The sequence below is a fragment of the Drosophila mojavensis genome, unplaced genomic scaffold, assembly GCF_018153725.1.
Source record: "Drosophila mojavensis isolate 15081-1352.22 unplaced genomic scaffold, ASM1815372v1 contig_136, whole genome shotgun sequence".
In the NCBI taxonomy this organism is placed as follows: Eukaryota; Metazoa; Arthropoda; class Insecta; order Diptera; family Drosophilidae; genus Drosophila; species Drosophila mojavensis.
Genome location: NW_025318667.1, coordinates 27859535 through 27884726, shown reverse-complemented (window position 1 = coordinate 27884726; position 25192 = coordinate 27859535). Strand labels below are relative to the sequence as shown.

The following is a 25192-nucleotide window of genomic DNA, read 5'->3' as shown; positions in this document are numbered from 1 at the left end:
TCAAACAGTTGATAAACTCCTTGCCAGAGGCATTCCGAGGACTAACTTTAGGTACAGTGAGCACTGCTATTGAATGTTGAATCGAATTAGTTGATTATTGATTATCGGAAAAGCGAGAAAAGCATTTCATTCATTCCTTCGAGGAGAGCGGCATAAGTAGCATTATGTACAAACTAAGCTAATGTTGCATGCAACTTAAACGAATTGACGAGCTGACACACACATGTGCCCTAATACCTAGACACGTGCTCCGACTCGTTTTACATACATGCACAGATGTGTGCATGTATATGTGTGCGCATATATATGTACTTATATGTATATATATAGAGATATATCGAAATGTATAAGTGTTTGGCTATAGGCGCTGAAACAACATCAAGACTAATTAGAGAAAAATCTTTATCGAACTTGCAACATCTCAAGGTGGCTTAGATGCTCTGGTGTAGGTGTATGGGTGTGTGGGTGTGTGGGTATGTGGTGGGTGTGGGTGTGGCAGGTATTTGGAGGCGTGCATCGAACTACCTGCCTGCTGACCTGCTGGGCTGGGCAGACAGCAAGCCGAGTTCAATGATCGTTATTATTTGAGTGATTGACTCGACTCGACTCCGACTCGTTCAATTTGATTTGATTGTTACGCTTGCACTACTTGTTGCCTGCCAATCGCTTAAGTCTAACAATATATATATGTATATCTATATATATATATATATCTGTAGGTATATATATAATATAAAGTACGCGTAGGTAAATTAGTTTTCGCTATTTGTTGTACATAGGTGTAAAGTTCTTAGGTACATGGTACATTTTAACTCTCGTATTCATTTTTTTAAATTTATTTTTTTATGTTTGCTTTGTGAACAGACTCACAACTTGCTACGCTCTAATAAAACGTTAATAACACACTTTAAGGGTTCTTCTTCTTCCAACTTGCTGCGCTATTTGTAGCATTACGATTACAATTATTAATTATTACGGGAAAGTACACAGATACCGATTTGTGATATGCCAAACAGAATTGCTAAATACTTTTGCATTCCATTAGATGCCACAAATTTCAATTTTCAATTTTCAATTCATTTTTTGTTTTCTTTTAATTATTACAATTTCTGTTCAACTCTCGTTTTTCTTTTCTTTTTTTTTTTTTTGCCGTCTGTCAACTCGTTTTCATTAGCTTTGTTATTCTCTTATTAGGTATATATGTATGTATATATGTTTGGCGTTTCGTTTCGGAATTGAAACAAACACCTGAGGCTACAAAATTACTGCAAGTGTTTTGCTTGCTATTTGGTGGTGTGCATGTGTATGTGTGCATGTATGTATGTGTGAGTGAAGGACCCGTTTCAAAAGTGCGAGAGATTTTGATTGAGAGAGTGGCATAGAGTCTCATATGTTAAGTTTACCTGGTGGGTTCTCAAGCGGTGGTTATTTCAATTGTGGTTTCTGTCCGGGCTGTCTGATTATTGAGCAACAACAACACAGCCGATAAATGCGCCGACTCACACATACGCTAACAATTCTCAATTCCAAACTCAAATGAAACTAGGAGGAGTATTCGGCAGTCGGATACTGCCGACAGAGCAACCTGCACAAATATTTTCCCTCTACATTATTAAAGAGAATTAGTTTGTCATTTTATAATTACTATGGAATTACTTTTGAGTATTATTTTGAATGAGAGCTGTAAGTGTTGTCGAATCAATAATGAATATAAATTATAAATATTTGCATAATGTTTGCAATTAATGAATAAATTCAGAGAGGTCTATCAATTGTCAAAAAGAAATTGATGTGGCACGAGCGAGAGCGAGGGAGAGAGAGGTGGAGACAGAGATTTGCCAATTGAAATTGCATTTTGATTGTCGTAATTAGTCAGACAGAGACAGAGAGAGGGAGAGAGAGCAATGGGAGCCAACACATATTTCAATTAACGGCAGTTCGCCCACATGAAATTAGCTTTATTGGGCTGCAAATGAGGCTGAGGCTGGCTTTGCTGAATGCAGATGGATGAGTGGTTGGGCTGGCTGACAGAGTGGTTGGGCTGGGTGTCTGCCTGGTTGAGTGGTTTATCAGCGCGAACAGCGTTGTCCATTAAGAGCGACATTCGCATTCGCATTCGCATTCGCATTCGGCATTCGGCTTTGGCATTGGCATTGAGGCCTTGTCCCCATACAACTGGTACGCCATGTGGGCCTTGTGGGCCACGTGCAGCAGCCGACCATGAAATGCAACTGCGTATGTCTTACAATGTATTCAAGTGTGTCCGCTTCTATATATATGTATACAAATATTTTTGTATATAGATGTCCTTGAACTGTTGCGTCCTTGGAGTCTGCTGTGTCGAGGCTGTGCACATTGCGAACTCGTGTCACAGTTCTAAATCCTAAACGACTCCAGTTGCCATTCAAGGGCGCATGGAGCGGGCAATTAGTGCCACCAATCAGCAAACAGCAAACGGCAAACGGTAAACAGCAGCTTCAATTGCAAATCAACGTCTACTTGGAGTGCTCGGGCTTGGGAAGTGAACTGGAAGTGGAGCAGTTGCTGTCGCTAAAAATTGCCAAACTTCGCCTGCAAATCAAACTGCGCGGAACAACTCGCGCGACACGTTGCTGTCCCTTTAATGGGAATTGCTAATTGCTGCAGTTGTTTTCAGTTTTTCATTGATATGGCAAACGTTGCGAATTGCTTCTACCCAGGTGGTGACGATGTGGTGCAAGTGGTGCATGGAGAGAGATCGCATAACGGCAGCAATATCTGTCTTAGTTGGGGATACTTCCCATGCCCATTTGCTTTGTTTGAAAATATGTACCTGATTTGAGTGAGGAATTCCACTGGATGGGTCTTCCCAATCATGAATACCTAGAGTTGACTGACTAATTGCTTTCGTGGAATTTAGTTTCTCCTTAGATGCATGATTAATGAAGTTCAAATTACTGAGTGAGAGAATCTGCAGCAATAAGAGCGCTAGTTCGGGTATATCCTAGTCGAATACTGTTCTTGTTTATTTCCTTTGACGGGGGCAGAACTATTTGCCTATGAGACTGTCTCCCTCTCTCTCTATGTTGGGAGAAGAAATGTGAATTCGAGTCGACAGATCTCGATAGATATTTCTTAGGATTAGACTACTCCAAGTCAGATGCTGTCCTTGCTTATTTTTATTGAGGTGTTGACTAATTTGGCTGGCAAAAAAGGCGGAACTGTTGGGTGGGAAGTATTGATAGGACTTCCCAAATATGGATACAATATCCAGGATACTTAATGGAAGGTTTACTTTAAAACCAACATTTGCTAACTGATTGACTGCTAATATAGATAATAATTGATGTCAATTGGTTACTGAATGGGTATCTAATAGTCGGGTTGTGTCGTTGGCAGGCTTCATTGCTGCATTGCTTTGGCTGTTTTCCCCCTGGCCCTGTCCTTCGAATTCTGCTCTCACTCTACGTCTACCTCGCCCTGCCCTTCTGTCTTACTCTCCTTGGCTCCCTTTCTCCTTCTCTCTGTCGCTGTCTCTATATCTGCCTCTCTCTTTCTCTCTGCCTCTGTTTCTCGCTTCCTGCCGCAGTTTCATTTTCAACGTTTACGTGATGCGGCTGCCATTTTCATTTTCATTTTGACAATTGCGGTTTGTTTGTTGATTTTCCTATGCGTTGTCGCAGCAAAAAAAAAAAAAAAAAAAACAACAACAACACGAACAACAAATATTGAATTTTTTGCACTTTGGTGACAGATACAAATGGAGGGAATGAGAGCGAGCAGCTCTGGATGTGCTGTTATTTTGGAGGGGGGCTGGGTTTCTGTGTGTCTGTGTGTGCGTGTATGTGTGTGTGGGAGGAGTCGATAAGAACGAATTATTAAACAGCCTGCGCTCATGTCAATTGTCCAGTTGCCCGTGAATTTGTTTCGCACTGAATTTCGAGCGCTTGCGCCGCTTATGTCTGAACGGGCACGTTGCTGTCCGCCTCCTGGAGCACGGGTGCCGTCCAGACTCCGCTGCCGCTGCGCGTCTTGCGCTGCTGCACGATCCCGTCCATGATGTCCAGCTGCAAGTTGTGTATGCTGCCGCGATGATCGGTCAGCGGCGGGCCACCGATGCCGCCGATGCCGCTGCCACGACGACTTCCGCTGCAAGAGAGAGAGAGAGAGAGAGAGAGAGAGAAAGAAACGTGAGTCAGTTATATGAAATAGATCAACAGAAGAGCTGCCTTATCCACAAGAGGTGCGCAACAACAGAGCTATTTATACTGGGAAAGAATCCTAATTCATCGAAGAGCTAACTACTGGGGCTTCATTTTAAGTTAGCTTGAATTTTTTATAAACTCCTATAGTCTTATAAATGTATAAATGAATATCAGTGCGAATTGCAGACTAAGTGTCATGCAGTACTAACCAGAGAACCAGAGAGAGCAGAGAGCAGTGAGAGAGAGAGAGAGAGAGAGAGCAAGAAAAAAAAGTGAGCGTAGAAGAACCTTTTGTTCAATATTTGACCATCTCGGTCGAGCGCATGAAGCGAAATGATTGTGCTTTCGTATGTTCTCGTAGCCCGAACCTGAAAGTGAAGAGCCGAGCAAATACGAAGTGGTCTGGGAGATAACTCCCGAAAAAAAGAGTGCAAAACGCTTTACACTACTTGTCCGGTCTATGTGTTCTATGATTACTGATAGCAACCTTGACTCCAACATCTACGTTTTTATACCCTGAACCCATTGAAAATGGGAAATCAGGGTATAATGGTTTTGTGAAAAGTATGTAAAAGGCAGAAGGAATCATCGCAGACCCCATAAAGTATATATATTCTTGATCAGGACGACGAGCTGAGTCAATATAGCCCTGTCCGTCTGTCTGTCCGTCCGTCCGTCCGTCCGTATGAGCAAAAGGATCTCAGAAGATATAAGAGCTAGAGAGCTGAAATTTGGCATGTATACTCGTGTATACCATAGGCAGTACGAGTTTGCTTTATTTTTTCGATAACTCATCCGATAACTTTTTTATCGAGAATAATCAAAAAATCGACTTGGTTTTTTTCAGCCTAATTTTAAGACTTTTAGACCTGCAGACTTCAAATTTGAGTTGTATATAAAGTTAATGGAAACAAAGATTTTGTAATTTACAGATTTTGGATACCACGCCCCATTCGCCCCCAATTTGTAAAAAACGCATTTCAAGCATCTCAAGTAGAGACTTGTGCTTTGGAATGTACACACATTTTAACCATATGATTACGCTCTTAAAGTTTCATTAAGATTGTACGTCTAAAAAAGAAATTATTCAACAAATAAATTCTCATAATATTGCCCACATTGCAGCGCAGCCCAAGCGCAGTCGCTGCTAACTGCGCAGTCAGCAGAGCGCGTGCTTATAAGTGCATTTTTATGAATGTGTGCATAAAAGAATTCCAGACTGATTAGAATATCAGCTTGGAGGGTTCAGAGTATCTCCCAGTCGAGCAGTCTCGACTGGACCCTTCTTACTTGTTTCTGATTACACTCTATTTTATTGTTCAGTTTTTTAGTTGATTCTATGTTGATAACTGCCTATCAATGAAGTCTATGCTAAGAGAATATCAAGCTAGTCTGGAAATTCCATTTTTCAATAGTAAAGTAATCCTCATCACGTAAACTAATCTTACGTCAACAATTGAAATTTGATGAGCTTTGCAGTAAATTAAGAAAATAAAATAACGTCCTAGTAAGGTAATATATTATTATATAACCATGCATATATGTTCCAGCTCGTTTCTCTAATAGAATATTTAGATAGGATCACATGTCTACATCCTTATCACGATATGCCCTCTATGTACATGACTTGATATAGACAAGCAAAAACTATCCCTTAAAAGTTTCCTTAAGCAAATTATTGATATATTTAAGATAAAGTCTGATTAGCTCCTAACAATCTTCAGAATCTGAACATCTATGTACGTTCGAGATATTATGAGCGGAATAGTCATCGATCAGATGATACTGGGAAAGATCGGAACATTTTGAACTAACTGATATGAAATGAACCTGTGTCCCATATATTTGATATATTTGTCGATACCATGTTTACTTTCATCTCAATCGATATATTTATCGATAGCTTGTGCACTTGAAGAGGCAAATCAAATATATTCCTGAACTAAGTCATTTTTCCGTGAGCTTTAATTGGCCCCGTATGTTGGCTCTATTATGTGATCCAGCTAACTAATGGATGGTATTATTGAATGCTTATGGCAAATGCTTATCGGACATGGGCTGGGCTCCTTTGGCAGGAGCGCTTACGCTTGGTTACATTCGGCACGAGCTGAAAAGGTTAAAGCAAGCAGGAAATCGGAAAAATTGTTGCTGGCACAGCACAAAAGCATTGGCCAGCCGGCGGCACAATTCAATTAGGCGTGGGTCAAAGAGGCCATGTCCTGCGAATGTCCTTTTTGCCACGGCCATTGCCGTTGCTGCTGCCACTGCCATCTGCGTGTGCGCCGGAGATGCGGGCTCTCGGAACGCTAATGGCGCACAAAACTTCCAATTACTGCATAAAGTGGCTCGGCTGCGGCTGCGGCTGCGGCGAATAAAAATGTCATTTACCTGAAGGAGACGGCGGAAATAGACTCGCGCCGATTGCGTCCGAAAAGCGTGGGCGGCACTGCCGATATGGTGACCACGGAATGGCGGCGTCCGCCTGCGGTCGGGTTGGTCTTCTGCGAGAGCGTGGCCAAAAACTCGACTTCCTTGGGGCTGAGGCCGCCCGTTTCGCCGCCCACCTCGGACAGCCGGCGCACCTGGCTGGCGGTGATGCCCTCAGTGATTTGCAGCGAGGGCAGCGAGTGCTTGCGCCGCTGCTGCATGTCGGGGAAGGGGCACAGCAGGTACGGGTTGACCGGCGAGTCCGGCTCCGAGTCGTCGCTGTTGCTGCGCTTGCTGGTGCTGGGATCGCAGCCGCCGGCAGCGCCCTCCAGCTCCTCGCCGTCCTCGACGGCGTGCGACTCCTCGACGACTATCAGCGGCTCTTGGGTGCTCAGGTTGAACACGGGCGTGAACGAGGAGCGACGCATCTTGCCTGGCCTCTCTGCTCCGTCGACGTATCTGCAACGACACCAGAAGCCACAGTCAATCAGCAGCCAAAGAACTTTCCAACAAATTAAAATGAGCCGCGCAGCTGAGCTCTCCTCTTTCACTCTGCTCGAGCTGCGCGTGCACGAACTTTGTCCACTTTCATTCTTTCTGTTTTCTTACCGATACACACACACACACACACACACACACACATACGTATGCCACCCAGCCACGCCCACATGAATTGATTGTGTGCATTATGTAATTTGACAAACGGAGAGCCAGAGCCCTGCAATTTGTTGTGCGGCATCAATTCGAAATTTGTGGGCGTTTGTTTGGCTATGCTATGAATATGCAAATATTTTGAGTTCATTCAAAGTTTTGCAATTAAACGAGCTTCAACTTTTTATTTTTCCACTTCTTTAGACAAGCCCCAACAATCAATTGATGTTGATTTCCTTTATTGATTTTTAATATATGCCCATACAAATTTACATATAAATGTACATATACATATATATTTATGTATATGTAAAGGCCACAAGGCAAAGAAAGTTTAGTTGGTAACTAGTTTAAAAAGTTTTAAGCAGTATTGATAGAGCATGTTTCGACTTTTGAGGAGTTCACATTCAGTAATCAAGCACTTTAAAGTTCATTATACTCATTCACAAAGCGAAAGGGTATATTCCTTCAGTGCAATTCCCGTCCGGCTACACACTATACTACACTACACTACATTACACTACACACGCTATATACACTCAGGGAAATTCTATTAAAGACACAATTCAGTAAAGTCGAAGTTTTTATAGTCTATAATAGATTTTTATACTCTAAACTCATTTTTACATATGAAACCGGCAGAAGGGCAAGCAAGCAGAAGGAGGCGTGGCAGACACCATAAAGTCCATCCGTCAGCCCGTCCATCCGTATGTTTGAGCGTCAGAAGATATAAGGCTAGAGACTTTAAATTTTGCTGGTAGGCTCGTGTATATAGCTCTAATCGAGCTGCCAAATTTTAAATAAAAATTCGTGAGTAATTCATAGAGTATCGAGTATACTGTGTGTGTGTGTGTGTGTGTGTGTGTGTGTGTGTAGCATAGAATTAGTGGAAAAAATCAGCGGACCTCATAGTCGGGCAGTCTCGACTATAGCACTCTTACCTATTGAAATATTGAATAACAGATATCTAGAATCTTTAATGTAAGAAAAATAACCAAAGCACCCAAGAATCAACCAAGAATGTTTTGCCCATGCATACTGGGGCGTGACAAATCGGGACTTTTCAACAGGTCTTCAGATGGAAACTTAGGAATTATTATCTTCTATAATTTTCTATTTATATGCCCTTTTTTGGGCGTGGTAAAACCAACCACAGAAATAGATATCTTCCAACATTATGGAATCTCCCAAATGGAATGGAGACTCCTTTCAGACTCCATTACCAACATCGATGAAAGTGTTTTTTGGACCATGATTGAGTATTACGATGCTTAAGAATCAGAGACTTGCCCAGAAATCAAGCGTCCATCAAATGGTTAACGTTTAATTGCAAAATTTTCCCACTCCTGAACAATTTTAGATAAGCTGTCACTCCGTTACACAGTTAGCCAATTATTCAATCAATCTGTCTGTGCGAATAAGTTGTGGAAGCTGTCTAATAGAGGAACTCGTTGTGAGTGAGGGTAACAGAGCTGTCGCATTGTCGGAAATGTCGATGGAGTCGATAAATATGTGAACTTAGCTACCTGCGGCTGCTTACAGGGTATGGCCAAGCGAGCAGAAATCCAAATCTATTCTGAGCCATTTGAGAAAATGGATCGACTGCTGTGTCGCTAGCTAAGCTCTTCTGGTGGCACGAGACCCTCGATCGTGAAGCCTTTTCCATTAGAATAAAGCCAAGCTTCTATTTGGACATAATCTGCGCAAATGCTGAGCCCCAAACAATGCATAATTACTGCCTCGATTGCCTGCGAACGATTCGTTTTCAATTAGCTAAATGTATTCAGAGGGCTCTCGCACGGAACAAAACCCTTTTTATTTTGTTGAGGACAATGGCAAATGAATGCAAGCATAATTAAATGGGCCACCTCCGGACGCCAACCAGCCAGCCAGCCAGCCAGCCAGCCAGACAGCCAGGCAGCCAGAGCGTTTTAAACAACAAATATTTGCATACTTTTAGGTGCTTAGTCCAAGCCAAAGCAGCATAGACATTGCGCATACGCTCAGTAGTCCAGCAGTGCTTGAAGATAACTGATTAGAGCTAAATTTATGTATATATTATACATGAAAAATTGTTAAGTTATCCATGAGAGAGAGAGAGAGAGAGAGAGAGAGAGAGAGAATATGAGAGAGAGGGAGGAAGACGTAGATGACAAAGATAAAAATACTTTTTAGCTAGATTGCTTTTATTAAATAAGAAAAGCGTCTTGCGAACGCTAAGGGAGATTCCTATATATATATATATGTGTGTGTGTGTTACCTTGAAATCGAATTTGGCTAGGAAATCGATTGGAAGACATTCGAGACCTGTGCGAAGAACTTTGAAAGTGCTTCATAGTTGACTGCACTTTTCATTAATATAACACGAGCACACCCTATGCCTATGCGCGTCTATAGGGTGCTCGACACTGAGTGACATGTGTTGTGATTCCATACTAGTGTACATGCGTGTCTTTTCTCTCTCTCTCTCCTTCTCTCACTCTATCTCTCTCTCTCTCTCTTTGTGTGCCTTTGTATGGCAGCTTAATGCGTCTACTGGGCTTTGCTGCTGTGTTTTGTGTGTGTGTTGTTCACTGCTGGCGCCAACAGGCCGTCAACTCAATTGATGTACATCACACACACACACACACACATGTATAGGTTACACCTACAGTTGTGTATTTAGTGCTGACTTATCCATTGCCAAAATCAAAATAATGAGCACTATTAATAGCATCTGACGGACGATTGGCAGCGACTCATTCAACTCGAAGCCAGTCAAGGTACGTGAAAAACGTGTCACTTAATCAGCATTAAAGAGCGCAGCTACGTAATTAGCTAAGAAGCTGAGACACATACACACACACGTATACACAGTCGCACACTCACATACATACACACACTCACACAACTCACGCATCGAAATCAACAAATGAATACGTGAGCCTCACGTAAATCTCATTTAAATTTCTTTTTGGTGCACACAAAAATCGAAATCCGCAGAGTATGCTTACGTGTATGTACACACACACACACACACACATATTCAAACACATGTCATAGACATTGGGTTTAATACCAAAGCCCCAACAGGCGCAAAAACGAGAGACAATAACTGCTGAGCAATGGAAAGTGTTGAGACATGGAATACCCTGTAATAACTGGCATAAAAAGCTGCATTTCAGGCGATCTGGCATGACTCTTATGTTCCTAATCGATATATAGGTTGCCCATTCTCAACTCACCCATCTGTCATGATTTCTATTTTTTTTTTTTTTTTTTCTTAAGACAAACACAATTTGTTTGATCTTGACGATAATAATAATTTTATTTTATTCAAGTAGATTTGCTGACATTACTAAATATAATACCTCTCTTGAATATAATACCTCTTAAATTGACAGATATAGGGTTGCCAGATATATAATCATACGTATTCTCATAGGGAGATAATAAGAATTGCTATCCTTACTTTTGAGGCTTATGCAATATTATACATACATACATATATGCTAATAAATTATATTTATATATAATAAACTGAATCAAAATAATTGGAGATATACATAAATCCTTTATAATTTGACAACCATCGTCATAAACTTTTGCCTCCATCTTCAGACATTCATAATCAATAATTCAATATTTGACTGTTTCAATTGTAATCTAATTTTCTATTTGCATATTTCGATTTCCAAATATGTCTTTAATCCTTTAAAAATCTCACTTTAACATCTGCTCTTTACAGGATAGCGGAATACGCTTCATGTATATCTGCCATTAAGTTTTGTTACTCACAATTGAAAACAAACAAAACAATTCATAAATAATAATTTTCCCTTCGTCTGTCAGCTTCAATAGAAATTTTTGGTCAGCTAGTTTAGAGTCAGCATTCTTTGATTTTTCGTCTGAGGCTATAACGACATTTCTTCTCTTACTCAATTTTTTCTTAATGAGAATTAGTTTGGTGGCCTAGACATAAAAATTTGGTAGCTCTGGCCAAATTGGTTTGAATAATTCATAGAAAATTTATATGAAGACAATCAAAATTTAAGAAAAATATTTACTGCAGTAGAAGCTATTGAATATCGTAAAACAGAGTCTGCAAATAAGAAATTGTATGCCGATAGCTTAAATGAAAATACAGAAAATATTCGACATTGACGACAACTTGAACATGACCTACGTTGAGTCAAGCAATGCCAATGATTTTGTGACTATGAATCAGATTCCAATCCCAATAGATATCCCATTTCCCTAGGCTGACAACAGCATTTCGAGCTTCATATTCACTTTGGGGGTTTTGCTCTTGTGCCGTGCTCGATTTCAAATGTCAAATGTAATTTTCAAATTATTTAGGTCCACTTTAAACAATTAAAGCCAAGACAGGCCCAGATAATTTGCTTGAAATGTACATCATTAGGCCAGATTGGCATTGGACCCTTGCCCGCCTTGCCCGCCTTGCCCGCCTTGGCCGTATTATCTCTGCAGCCGCAGTACATACAAACGCGTGTTTATCTATGTGTGTGTGCGTGTGTGTGTGTGTGTGTGTGAGTGGGATACTAATAGCAAAACATGGCTTTCATATGTGCCGAGTCCCTTCAGGCCATTTAAGCAATTACAATCCCATTAGCTTCAACTGCTGCAGCCGCAAGTCTCTTGAAGACCGCAATTAACTGGAAGGCCATTACATAATACGAAATCATTGAAGGCTTGAGCTGCGGATAAGCTGAGCGTAAATGGATAACGGCTTCTATCCGAATCAAGATGAGCTTTTGTTAAACTGTTAATGCTTAAGTAAGACTTTTTGAGCAACTCATTTGCTCTTGTGCAATCTCATTGAAACCCTAGACTTATTCGTAGTAACGACGAGTATATTGGTTTTGGGCAATGCCCGTCTTGTTGTCCGTTCTTTCTGTGGCTAGAAAAGTTGGACGAATACTGAGTGATATGTGTGTGTACCTTCGAATAATAAAGAGCTTAGACCCATGCGAGGCAGAGAATAGCTATATGCGATATATCAGAATATAGCTATGAATGATCATACAATTTTTAAATTTCAGTAGACTAGATTTGAGCAAGTGGCAAAAGAAGAAAAGAAGCCTGCTAGTTGGGTAAATATAATAGTTAAGTCCCTCCGAATCTATAGATAGACAGATTAACGCTAACCCTTATATTCCCAGCGACAGATAATTTAAAAATCTTCCAAACTCAGCGATAAAATAAGAATATGTAGCTATACTGAGCCTTCCTTACACACTCAGCAATAGAAGCACTACATTTAAGGGATGAAAATATGCATTGCAGTTTCGTATCAAACCCGGACTCCGAAGAAGAATACTAAAGTAAACAATATCCACTAAGAAGAATACTAAACTAAAATCCACCAAAGTCAAGCGTATTTATTCTGCGCCCGTCGAGCCAAATGAAGTACATTCGAATATATTAAGGGTGTAATGATGGATATTTTGCCAAGAGTTCAAATAAAACAGCGCTCGTAACATGGCGTATACGTAATATAAAAAGTATTGAATTCAATCAAAATAATTTTTATGATTTGAGGCTTCTATCAATACTAATAAGTAAAAAAAAGAATTCGTATCATGGCATAATAGAATTAAAGCTCAAATTAACGCCCAAAAATAAATATTTGAGTGGAACTTACATTTTTTAACCAACTCAAACCGAATCATCCTCATCTCATGTCGTATACTTAATATTGAAAGTCTTCAGCTTTAAATATAATAATGAAATTACCAAATTCACTGCTAGCTGCATTTCGCGACTCCCAGATGCTCCCGATTTCTGCATGAGCAATGCAAATCAGCAGCTGTAATTCGATTCTTTGATGTTAAATCGCGCAATGTATTTAAATATATGTATAATATATATCGCCATACATACACACACTTTTATATATCTGCGTATTTTCATGTCATTTAAATACAGCGCAAAAAGACTTTCTATAAATATATTTAAAGTCTCTTTTTATGCATTTAAATGACATGAAAATATTCACAAAGCCAGACGCGAGAGAGCGCCTGAAATTTTAACCAAACAAACTGCCGCCGTGCGGCCGATTCCATTTTTGTTTTGTTTTGTTGTTGTTGTTGTTTTTGTTGTTGTTGTTGGCTGGTACCGTTTCATTTTGTGTGTTGCGGCTTGAGACAACACTCAGCGAGCAGCCACGCCCCCGTGCCGCCCGGCTCTTTGTTTAATCCCCATGCCGCGTGCGCCACGGCGACTGGCGACGGCATGTTTACTTGACGGGTTGGCGGCGATGGCGCCATTTGAATTTCGCTCTAACATTTAAATTTGATTTATCTGAAAACGAGAGAACAACACGCCCAGCAACAACAACAGCAACAACAGCAACAACAGCAACAACAGCAACAGCAACAACGAATACTAAAATGCAAACGCAATCAGCTTCCAAATGCTTTAATTAAACATCGGTCCCACGCAAAAACCCCAAAATGTGCCCATACAAAGGCGTGTCGGAAGCACCTTCCTCATCGCTCTGCCCCTTGTGCCCTCTCTTCCACTTTTTCCACTTTTTTTTTCGTTTTTTGTAAATAAGTGGCACGACGATGGGGCCTTGGGGCAGTTGGGTCAATCAGCCATGCCGCAGCCAGTCTATTTATCTACTCGCCAGCTAGTCTATATTGACTCTTTCCCTCCTCGCTCTCTTTCTTTCTCCTCCTCTTTCTGTGGCCTGTCCCTCTCTGGCTCTATATCAATTATATGTATTATTACAGGCGACTATTTATTTTCAATTGAGCTGCAAGCAAAGTAGCGCGAGTGTGTTAAAGCTCAGTAAACAAACTCGTTAATGACAAACATCAAATTTGTTTTGCTTTTTTTTCATCTTCTCTTTTTCAGCTCAAAGTGCGAAATAGGAGAATAATTCAATGTAAATAATTAATATTTATTATTTACATTAATCCATTAGTCCGCCTACATGAAATGCAGTAAAGCAAGCAAATAAAAGCCAAATAATCGTTTATACCACATGATTACACTAGCCTGCATGGGGTGAGTACAGTACTAACAGTAAAAATGGAAATTTGCAAGTGTTTTTTTTCCACACGCAAAAATAACAATTTGTCTGTAAAATGTTCATAAGCTTAAAGGCTTTTAATGACATTGATACGATTTTTAATTCTCTCTTATCTCTTTGTCATTTTTGCTTCTCTCTCTCTCTCTCTCTCATACTGAAGCAGCGGGACTGTGATATCCTTTATTTCTACTTGTTTAATCCTTTGGAACTCTTCACTTCATTCGTTTGAGCATTTCAGCATTTTTTTTAATCTCCAAAGATATCTCTCTCTTTCTGTATTTCTCTATCTCTCTCTGTCTCTCTCTCTCTCTCTCTCTCTCTCTGTCCCTCTCTCTGTCCCTCTTTCTCCCAAGGTCTTTTTCTTTTAGAGTGTTTTTATACCCATTAAAAATGGGAAATCAGGGTATAATGGTTTTGTTGAAATATATGTAACGGGCAGAAGGAGGCGTGGCAGACCCCATAAAGTATATATATTCTTGATCAGGACGACGAGCTGAGTCGATTTGGTCGTGTCCGTCTGTCTGTCCGTCCGTCCGTCCGTATGTATGAACGCGTCGATCTCAGAAGATGTAAGAGCTAGAGACTTGAAATTTTTTCCTAGGTCCGAGTTTTTCTCTATATATCGATAACTAGTTCCGATATTTTATTATCCATTAAAACCCTTATCGAAAGCTAGTTTTTAATTAAGGCGTATTTCAAGTACTAGAAACTTGTGCTTTGGAATGTACACACATTTGAACATAATGATTATGTTCTAAAAGCTTCATTAAGATTGTACGTCTAGAAATTAAATTATTCGACAAATAAATTCTTATAATGTTGCCCACACTGCTGCGCTGCCCAAGCGCAGTTAGCAGAGCTCGTTCTAATACGTGCGTGTGTATGTATGTGTGCCGAAAAGAAGTGCAGAGTGATTAGAATATCAGATTAGAGGGTTCAGAGTATCTCCTAGTCGAGCAGTCTCGACTAGAGTCTTCTTACTTGTTTACCTTCTTTTTAGTTTATTTTTCCCCTCCCTCTGACTTATTCTTTTCTCTCTTGCTTCTTATTTTATTCTTTTTTACGTTCCCTCTCTCTTCTTCTATCACTTACTCTCTCCCACTCACTCTCTCTCTCTTTCTCTCTCTCTGTCTTTCAGCCAACTTCGAAGATTGGAAATCGTTGTCTTATTGTGCGTTCATTGGTGTGACTCAAGTTATTTATATCCATTGTTAGGCAATTTCTAACAATATTTGTTGTAATAACTTAGAGCAGAGTCTTCAATATTTAGCATGTGATAAATGGTGGCTGTTATGGAGAATTTTATTCTGCTGCCTCTCTGTGGCTAGTCGAGTGAAACCTCAAATGCGTAGCTATAACTAATGTGCAACTGTGAGCAGTATTAAGCATCAAACAATATGAACACAACAACAACTACTAAAACAACAACTACAATAACAATAAAGTTAAGGATTTCAACATTATTGAGATAAATGACAAATTCTGCTTCAAATAAATAATGAAAGCCCAAATGTAGGCAATGACAGCAGACGCGATGTAGTCGACGCATAAACAAGCGGCCAAGGACAGTAAAAAAGACTCGCCCTATGTATGTATGTGTGTGTGTGTGTGTGTATGCAACAAGCAACACGAACAAGAGAAATGTTTGTAAATACATGACATAAACAAGGCCATGAATTTGACTATAAATCCAAATTGAATGCCAGCCTCAAATCGAAAATTATTTGTGGGCCATTCTCCGGAGCAGATAAAGGTAAATGTCCTTTCCATTATTCTTAGCAAGCTTTATCCACAGCAATTGGAATAATGTTGTCTGAATTCAATCTTAATTTGTATTTGGATAAGTAGATCTCTGAAAGCCAATGTAAATAAGTGATTTGTATAAATATATTTTTATTCAAGTTCAAGTCCATGGCGAGGCCCATCTAGCCTACATCTGTCTCTAAAGGCGCATTTATATTACAGACTGGACCTTGTCCACTTAAATTAATTTAAAACAAATTTACACCTGTTCGAGAAAGTTCATGCGGAATACATCTGCTTGCTCTAGGTACGTTAAGTTGTAGATATTCTTTAATTTTCGAATTTAGTTTCCGATAGCTTTGAATACAAATTTTTAAGTTGAAACTACCACACTCTATCTCTATCTCTCTCTCTCTCTCTCTCGCTCTCTCTCTCTTACTGTCTCTCTCCTTATTTGATTACTACCGCTTGCTATTTCATTTGCATTAATTTAATTACATCTCTTTTCTTTCGTATTTTCACATTCTCTATATTAAATATTTCTGTCTAGCGGCTTTGTCCCCTATCTTCTTTACATCCTTAACTCTTTCTATATTTCTATATATCTCACTTTATCGCTTTCTCCTGTCTATATTTCCGTCTCATTCTTCATCTCTTTGTTACTATTGATTTTTTTTAAATCTCCGTATCGCCCTCTTTGTTTAACTTAGTATTTTCCTCTCATTTCTCCCATGTTTTCCTTTCTTATATCTCTCTTCTTTTTTCTCTCTCTCTCTTTCTCTCTATCGTTTTCTCTTTCTCTCCCTCATTTGTCCTTTCTTTGTCAGTTTCTCTCCTTCACTCATCCTCTCTCTGCCACACACTCCTCCCTCTTTTTCTCCCCTCTTTCATCTCGTCACGCCTCTCTTTATGTCTCTTTGTCTCACTCACTCGTTCTATCTTCCTTCTTTTTCTTGACCAGCGTCTCTCTCTCCTTCAATCTCTATTCTCTATCTTCTCTAACGTTTTCTTTATTTTCTTATCTCTCTCTTACTATTTCACCCTCTCCTTCTCCCCTCTTTCCCCTATTTTCCCTCTTTCAACTCATCTCGTGTCTCTCTTCTTCCCCCTCTCTCACTCACCCATTATTTTTCTCTTTCTTTCTCTCTCTCTTTATCCCTTTTATCTCTTTCACTCACTCTTTCTCTCGAAACGTCTCTCTCTCTCTTTCTCGCTGTCGCCTTCTTTCTTTCTAAGCCAGTTTCCTTTTTCTGATACTCTCGTCTCTCTTACTTAATCACGCACACTTTTCGTCTTATTGAAAATCTTTAGTTTTGACCCACACTGAGAGCTCTCTGCCTCAGTCTCGTTTTCTCTTTATAATTTACTATTTTACTCTTCCTTCCGACTTTTGACTTAAGATTTTTCTGATTTTATTGCCTGTTTTGATTAATCTCTCCTTCTCTCTCTCTCTCTCTCTCTCTCTCTCTCTCTCTCTCTCTGTCTGTCACTCACTGGCTCTTCCGATTGAAGTAAAACAAATAATTATCATCTATTTAGCCATATCGATGGACTATTAATAGAAATTCGGTTATTTGCTGATCTTGCGCTAAATGTGTCAACATTTGTCACGTCTTGTTTCCTGGGTGGAAACATTTGGGAATCATTTCAAGAGTCTCTACATATGTGCATGTGTGTGTGTATGTGTGCTTATGTGTAAGTGTATTTGTAAATAAGTGATGGCGCAATGATTCTGCGTGATTGTTGGCACGTGATTGAGCTACCAATGGCTCCAGAGTTGAGTGGGAAGTCAAAGATATATTATGTATCTAAAATAAATACATATACACTATATATACATATATATACAAGTGTATGTGTGTATATACTTCAGCTATGGGCCTCAACAAGCATCGGCTGGCAGCGAAGGCGACATCACACATTTGCCGAGGTCAACTCAGGGTCCCTTTTCAAGTGCGCTGTCAGCAAATGTGTTGCGACAAAGCGGATAAGGTGGCCGTTGACTGACTAAATGGTATCCTGCAAACAGCATCAAGTATTGGGGAATGTGAGGGAAGAGAAGCAGAGAGAGAGAGAGAGAGAGAGAGAGAGAGAGAGCTGCTTCAGCTGAACTGCGAGTTGATGATGCGTATAGCATATGTTTGTAGCTGTGTGATGTATCAATAAAACTGGAGACTGTTGCACATCCAGACTCGACCTCAGCGACCCAGTTCAATATCAACTCTCACTGAAATCCTTTATAGAGCTTAGCCCTTTGTGCAAGTAATCAAAGAATACTTTCCCCAGTTAGGGCATGCAAACGGGGCTACAGTTCGTACAGCTTGGCGAAAGCAGAAAATCAGCTGAACAGAATTTTTATTGAATTCGAATTGCAGTCGTCAGTCGAGGAATGTCAAATGTTGTCCAAAAATGAACCTGAATTGAGTGGGAGCAATAAATAAGTCGGGACATTGGCAATTTGAAAGTCATCAAGCTGGAGGAAAACGGCAACCACATTAAGTGGAGACCCTCGGCCCGTCCCGGACCCGCACTGCCTGGCCCGGAAGTGCTTTGCTCGTAATGTCATGAGCTTGGCATGGGACGCAGAGCTCAACCTGTCGGCAACTGTTGGGCAACTAGTTGGGACCGGACGTTGTCCGCCCAAGCGTGCACATCCGGCGGAGTAAGCTGGGAGGGGGCGGAGAGGCGGCTGGCGCTCGCTGGCGGAGCAAGGGTTAGCACGTCTAATGGGTTTTGTATCCTACGCCCGCCCAGCCTGTCGCTCAATTTAAAGCCCGAGATTAGTCAAACTTTCCTGTTGTATGAGCGTCGGTAATGAATTGAGAGGCAGCTCTGACGGACTGACTGAATAGCTGATTGATTGAGTAACTGACGAACTGACGGACTGATGGACCGACGGATCGACGGACCGACTGGCTGGCCTGACTCGTTTTATGACTGCAAGCTTAACGCTCCGAGTGCTCAAAGTTTTTCATTTATCTCCTAGCGCCGGCTGCAGCCCCTTTGCTGCTGTTGTTGCAGCTGTTGCCATTGTTATTGGGCCAGGCATTGTTATTGTTACTATTGTTGCTTTTAATTATGTTAACGGTAAACGTGGAGGTGGAGAGACACACACACACACACACACGGATGGCGAGTGAGGGATGGGGAGGGGGAGAGGGAGGGTGACAGAGCTGCTGACAGCTGCAGCTTTAGTTTGTTAAAGTTGTTCAAGCAAAGTGAAACTCATTAAGAAAAATTAAGCAGGACGAAAGAAAGCGAAAGCTTAGCTGCGTTTCCTTTTGGATCTGCTGCTAATCAATATGTTGAAGGGATGAATACACCAACTCTTCGGTTAAATCGAATTGAGCCCAATATGTCAACCCGTTCCGCAGACTCCTGCCAAATGCCAATGCAATTCGTGAGAGAGATTTTCAGCTGGAGAATTGGAGAAAATTGCGCACTTGGCCCAAATGAGTTGGCTGAAAACTTAGTTAGCTGCTTTTTAAAGGAGCCACTGGCTCAAAGCTGATTGAATCGTAGGGAACCTAAATCAATTTGCGAGTAGACAAACTGTTTGCCCGGGCGCAGCAAGCGGGGGAGAGGAGCCGTTCGAGTGATTTGACAAGTTCGGCTTAATCTGCAGCGTCTTGGCGAATCGAAACTGATTTGCCTTAAACTCATCATGGTAATATTATTATTATTATGCACGCTGGAAAATTTGATTCTATTTTTGGGCTAAGCACTTGATTTTATTTGTTTTGCTTGCGCTGGCACAATTTCACAATTCCTGCACCGCGGCATCCCACTTTGACATTCTGCACGACTTCCATTTGAGTAAATCAAATCAGCTCGTAAATATCGCAACATTGCTTCATACCCTAACACCGAGTGGCACCCGCCATATATCATGCAGCATGCTGCACGATACAAAGCTCCGCAGCCCCGACGCTGGGGCGAATGCAAGACTTGACCCTGAGCAACTGACTATCGCAGAGGGCATCTGACAACTCCCTCCAGTCTGCCCCCTCCTCGTGGGCTTCTTTTGCTGCCCATATAAATCTTATTTGCTTGTCTTAATTTACCTAATGCCAAAGTAATCCGACTGTCATTTGGAGCGCACAGCTTTTTGCCCAGACGGACTGCATAGAAGCCCAGAACCCCCGCAGCCTCGTGGTCCCCTCCTGAGACCCCTCTGGCTTTAAGTGTTATTTGGTGCTAAGCCGGTTAGAAGAAGCTGCAAAAAGGGCGCAGCTTTCGTGTCCCTCCAAGGGTCATAAAATATCGTGACTGCAAATTGCGCCTTCAATTCGCCATTCGTGTGTATAAACACGCCTCGCCCGCATTTTCTTTTTTCTCACTCTGATGTAGAGCAGAGACCAAAAGCTGAAGCGCTTTAGCTAATCAATGTGACAGGTAGAGTCAAATAATCGAATCTAAGTTTCGCCCACTGCGATGAAAATTTGTCAGAAAATTCTGGTTAATTACGGAAAAAAGAGCTACAAAGTGCTCATCAAGCGGATTCATTGCGCTTTGGCCAATCAATGTAATCAAATAATCGAATCCATTGAAAGGGAATTTTGTGCGAGTGCTCGTTCTACTGTGACTTGCTCTCACGTGATGTAAATGTAGCTAAAACTACAACAAGTGAATTACGTAGTACTCCTTAACTTAATTTATATATATGTGCACATACATACATACACGTATTTCTACTGCCTGATATGGTATAGGGATCTGCTTTCATACTTTCATACATATAGCGCGTTTCATATTTCCACAGTTGACAGCTTAATTGATATTGATTAATGTAGGTGCGTTACAAGATGCGTGATCGCATTACGCTAGCCCATGCAAGGGTATTTCTCGCATAATGAAGACTGCGAGCTAAGCCCGCGATGCGCACCCTTAACCTCTTTGTGCTCGTGCGATATTGAATCGGTCACGTTGACAACTCGGGCTAGAAAGTCAGCGTGCTTGAAGGTGCTTACCCCTAGCATACACTGCATGCAGTGGAGAGCGGGCATATTGGTTGCTTATGTCTTGAATAAAAGCTGAAAAAATGCAGTTGAATTGAGTTGAGTTGACGAAACTTCTGCTTAATGCAATTCAATCAAGATTCTGATTTACTGACTAAATGAATTTCAAATAGTATTTTGAATAGTCGGCTGTATTTATTTATCTATTTATTGAAATTTAGTTATCTATTTATATAAATGTCAGTAAATATATATTCTCATTAGAAGTGCGGCAGCCTAGTTACAGAATCTCAATAGGATGGCAACACCAGCTAAGCAGAGAATAGAGCAAAGAACTTGAAGTTATCACAGTGCTTGCAAGCTGTTTAAATTGAATCAAGACACAATTATATGAATAATGATAATTAATTAATTACAATATATTATATTGTATTTATATATATGAATATAGATATAGGTTTAATTCTCTGTGCTCATATCAGCTCTGTTTCATATGCTTAGGTAGGGCATTTGGCAGTCGTGTAATGCCAGCTGCTGCCACATACTAAATACTTATGTAAATATGTTTCAACATACGGGCATGTACACACGCACACACACACACACACATGAACATACATAAGTACACATACGTACACATACACATCTATATATGGATATTTGTATATATAGATATGTAGGTCCCTAAGCCATTTTTGTGGCTGCTCCTTTTATTGATTTTTGCCGAGTTACCGCCAAAGGCAGCAACAGCAGAAACAGCAGCAGCAGCAGCAACTTTGTTGTTGATTATGCTGCTGCTACTCCGCTTGTTGCTGCTGCTGCTGCTGCTGCTGCTGCTGTCATCATAATAATCATCGTAGCTGGCGTCTCGCCATCGCATCGCTGCTCGTCAGCCTAATCCCGGCCAGAGCTGAACATGCGTGGCCGTCGCAGCTATAGCGAAATTGTGCTACAAAATATATTGATATCCTGAAAGTGAATATTAATTTCAATTTCAATTGAGATTTCGCTTTCAATTGCGAATGCAAAAAAGCCTGAAAGTATCGCACCTAACCCAGAGCCCAGCTCTCAGGTGAAGGGGACAGCGAGTGGGACAGCCTTGCCATGCCCATTCGTCCGTAGAGCTCTTCCGCCCTCTGACCCAAGGGCAGTGCTTCTGCCATTTTGTTTTCGTTTTTCTTTCTGTCTTTTTTTTTTAATGTGTGTGTGTGTGTGTTTGTGTGTGTGTACTCCTAACTGAATCTGAGCTGCGTTCATTTCATTTCCATTTTTGGTATGCTTAGCACATTTAATTTGTATAGCAGGCTGGCAGGCTGGTTGGCTGGGTGGGTGGGGTGGTTTGGGTGGCTTTGGCTGGCTGGAGGTTGACGCGGCCTGGCTGAGCACCTTTCAAAAGCAGGAAATTGCTTAAATTGAATTCAGTGATTTCCGTTCTCTGAGTCCTTCAGTTCGCTGCTGTGGCCCAGTCCAAGCCGGACTAATGGCCCACTAAATCAGTTGAGATTTGTTCGTCCACATCGTTTGCCCCTGCTCCTGCTCCTGCTACTGCTACTGCTACTCCTGCTGCCAGTTATAGCTCGCATTTGCACTGTTTGTCTATGGCCAGGCATTTTCGAGGGTCTCTTTTTTTTTGCGTTTCAGCTTCCGCGACTCCTGATATGCCACTCGAAGTGCAATTTAATGGATTTTCCGTTGAATGACAATTGCTGCAAGAGCTTTTCGTTTCACTTTTTTGCTCGGCTCGGTATTCATCAGTTTGTCCGCATCCCGCCAATTCTCATGCAAATTGTCTGTGCTCCATGATTAGTTTGCCGCCAGCACAGCAAATTTGATTAAAATGCATTTCATTTGCGCGCACACACACACATTTCAACAGGCCCCAAGCAACGCCAAGTAACATGCACTGCAGCAACCGCAGCACGAACCGCATCTTTTCACACCCGCACCATTCAACCCACCCACCCACATACACACACACGAATACACATGTAATCTGTAATCTGGAAATGATGTCTCAATGCCAATGCGGCGTATACTTCACGGCTCAATCTAAGCACATAGGCAAAAAGGGGAGAGTCTCTGCGCCTGCCATCAGGCTCCTGCTCCAAGTGAGAGCATTCTTTTCGTGCCACATACATTCATCTGCCTATTGGACAGGAGACCCTCGCCAGGTGTAAATATAAAATCCACTGAAATAAGCTTGCAAATTTAAAATTATAATTAATATAATTAAATTTCTTTTAATGTTATATAATATAATAATTTAATAGTCCATAGTCAGAAAGTTGATCACAAAATAACTTTGATAACTCTTTGTATAGAATCTCATTTAGTGTTCAAATACAAACAGCAATCATAAAATGGAAAACAAGTTTTTATCTACAATAAAAATTCTATTGAATTTATAATTATATTTTATATTTGTATTTCTATTTATTTTATATTTTATATTTTATATCTTATATTTTATATTTTATATTTTATATTTTATATTTTATATTTTATATTTTATATTTCATATTTTATATTTTATATTTTATATCTTATATTTTATATATTATATTTTATATTTTATATTTTATATTTTATATTTTATATTTTATATTTTATATTTTATATCTTATATTTTATATTTTATATTTTATATTTTATATTTTATATTTTATATATTACATTTTATATTTTATATTTTATATTTTATATTTTATATTTTATATATTATATTTTATATTTTATATTTTATATTTTATATTTTATATATTATATTTTATATTTTATATTTTATATTTTATATTTTATATTTTATATTTTATATTTTATATTTTATATTTTTATATTTTGTATTTTATATTTTGTATTTGTATTTTATATTTTATATTTTATATTTTATATTTTATATTTTATATTTTATATTTTATATTTATATTTTATATTTTATATTTTATATTTTATATTTTATATTTTATATTTTATATATTATATTTTATATTTTATATTTTATATTTTATATTTTATATTTTATATTTTATATTTTATATTTTATATTTTGTATTTTATATTTTACATTTTACATTTTACATTTTATATTTTATATTTTACATCTTATATTTTACATTTTATATTTTATACTTTATATTATATTTAATATTTCAAAGTTTATATTTATATAAAAATGAAATATATTATTGGCTGCCACATCAGGTATCTTTAATCCCATTTATTATTTCTTCCTGTGGAATCGTGCGATGGGATAGACAGTGCATCTCAGTGGATAAACACAAAATCCGCATATACGCACAAAATGTCATAATGCAGCTAAGATTCTGGGAATGTTGCCTTTGGGCGCTTTCGCCAGAAGACGAAAAAGAAGGAGGAGAAGAAGAAGAAACAACAAGTGCAGCTGCAACAAATAATCCGTAATTTTGCTAATTGGCTCTCGTCCACCACGTTGCATTGCATTGAGCATTTTGCTTGCCGTCTGCTCTCGCATTATGAGAACAACAATAGATTGGCTCGAGTGCAGTGAAATGTTTTCGAGCTCTATTAATAATATGATATGGCACTGAGACGCGCTTGTTATCATATAACAATTAACCGTAATTGACTTTCATGTTCTCGAGGGCAATTATTGTATAGTTTTACATCGTTCGGTCGCTGTAAGCTGTGAGCTGTTAGCTGTTAGCTGTTAGCTGAGAGCAGTAAGCAGCATGTCGCATCTTCAGTTTCGTTGCCTTCTTGTCGTTGGCTCGAGCGCACGAAAGGCCATTCAAGGACATCTACATATCTACTTGCGAGGCGGAAGCTGCGTCGAATGCTGCGTCGTTATCCCTAATGCTAGATGGCTTGGATAAAAGCTTAATAAATATTCTGAGCCCGACTCGACGCAGACACTGCCAGCGCCAGCTACCCAAAAGTTGTCAGCGCTCATTTGTTGTTGCCCATATCTAAGCGAGTGTGTGAGCGTGCGTGGGTATGTGTGTGTGTGTTTGCTTGCCTCTGAAGATTAAATGTTGTGCCTTGCTATTGAGGCAGCGCGAATAAGCAGCAGACAAGAGCCAACAAGAAAATGAAATCCTTTCAATTTCGATCGCAGAACTTTAGACTTTGCGTATGTGCACCAGAGGCACCAACACGGATATACATACACATATACCGACTACACACAGACATATATATATGCACACAGCTGT

The 25192-nt window shown here is 39.9% G+C and overlaps 1 protein-coding gene across 2 annotated transcripts in view; it reads right to left on the bottom strand.

Annotated features, from left to right (window-relative positions):
* Positions 1 to 834: 834 nt before the first annotated feature.
* Positions 835 to 25192, bottom strand: part of LOC6584867 — a 70696-nt gene continuing 46338 nt past the window's right edge. For both annotated transcript variants that reach the window (XM_044009634.1, XM_044009636.1), the window contains 2 exons: positions 6573 to 7070; positions 835 to 4128 (listed from right to left, as the gene is read on the bottom strand). In XM_044009634.1, the coding sequence (XP_043865569.1) occupies positions 3936 to 4128; positions 6573 to 7039 (660 nt within the window). In that variant the 5' untranslated portion in view covers positions 7040 to 7070 and the 3' untranslated portion in view covers positions 835 to 3935. The remainder of the gene's footprint in view (positions 4129 to 6572; positions 7071 to 25192) is intronic.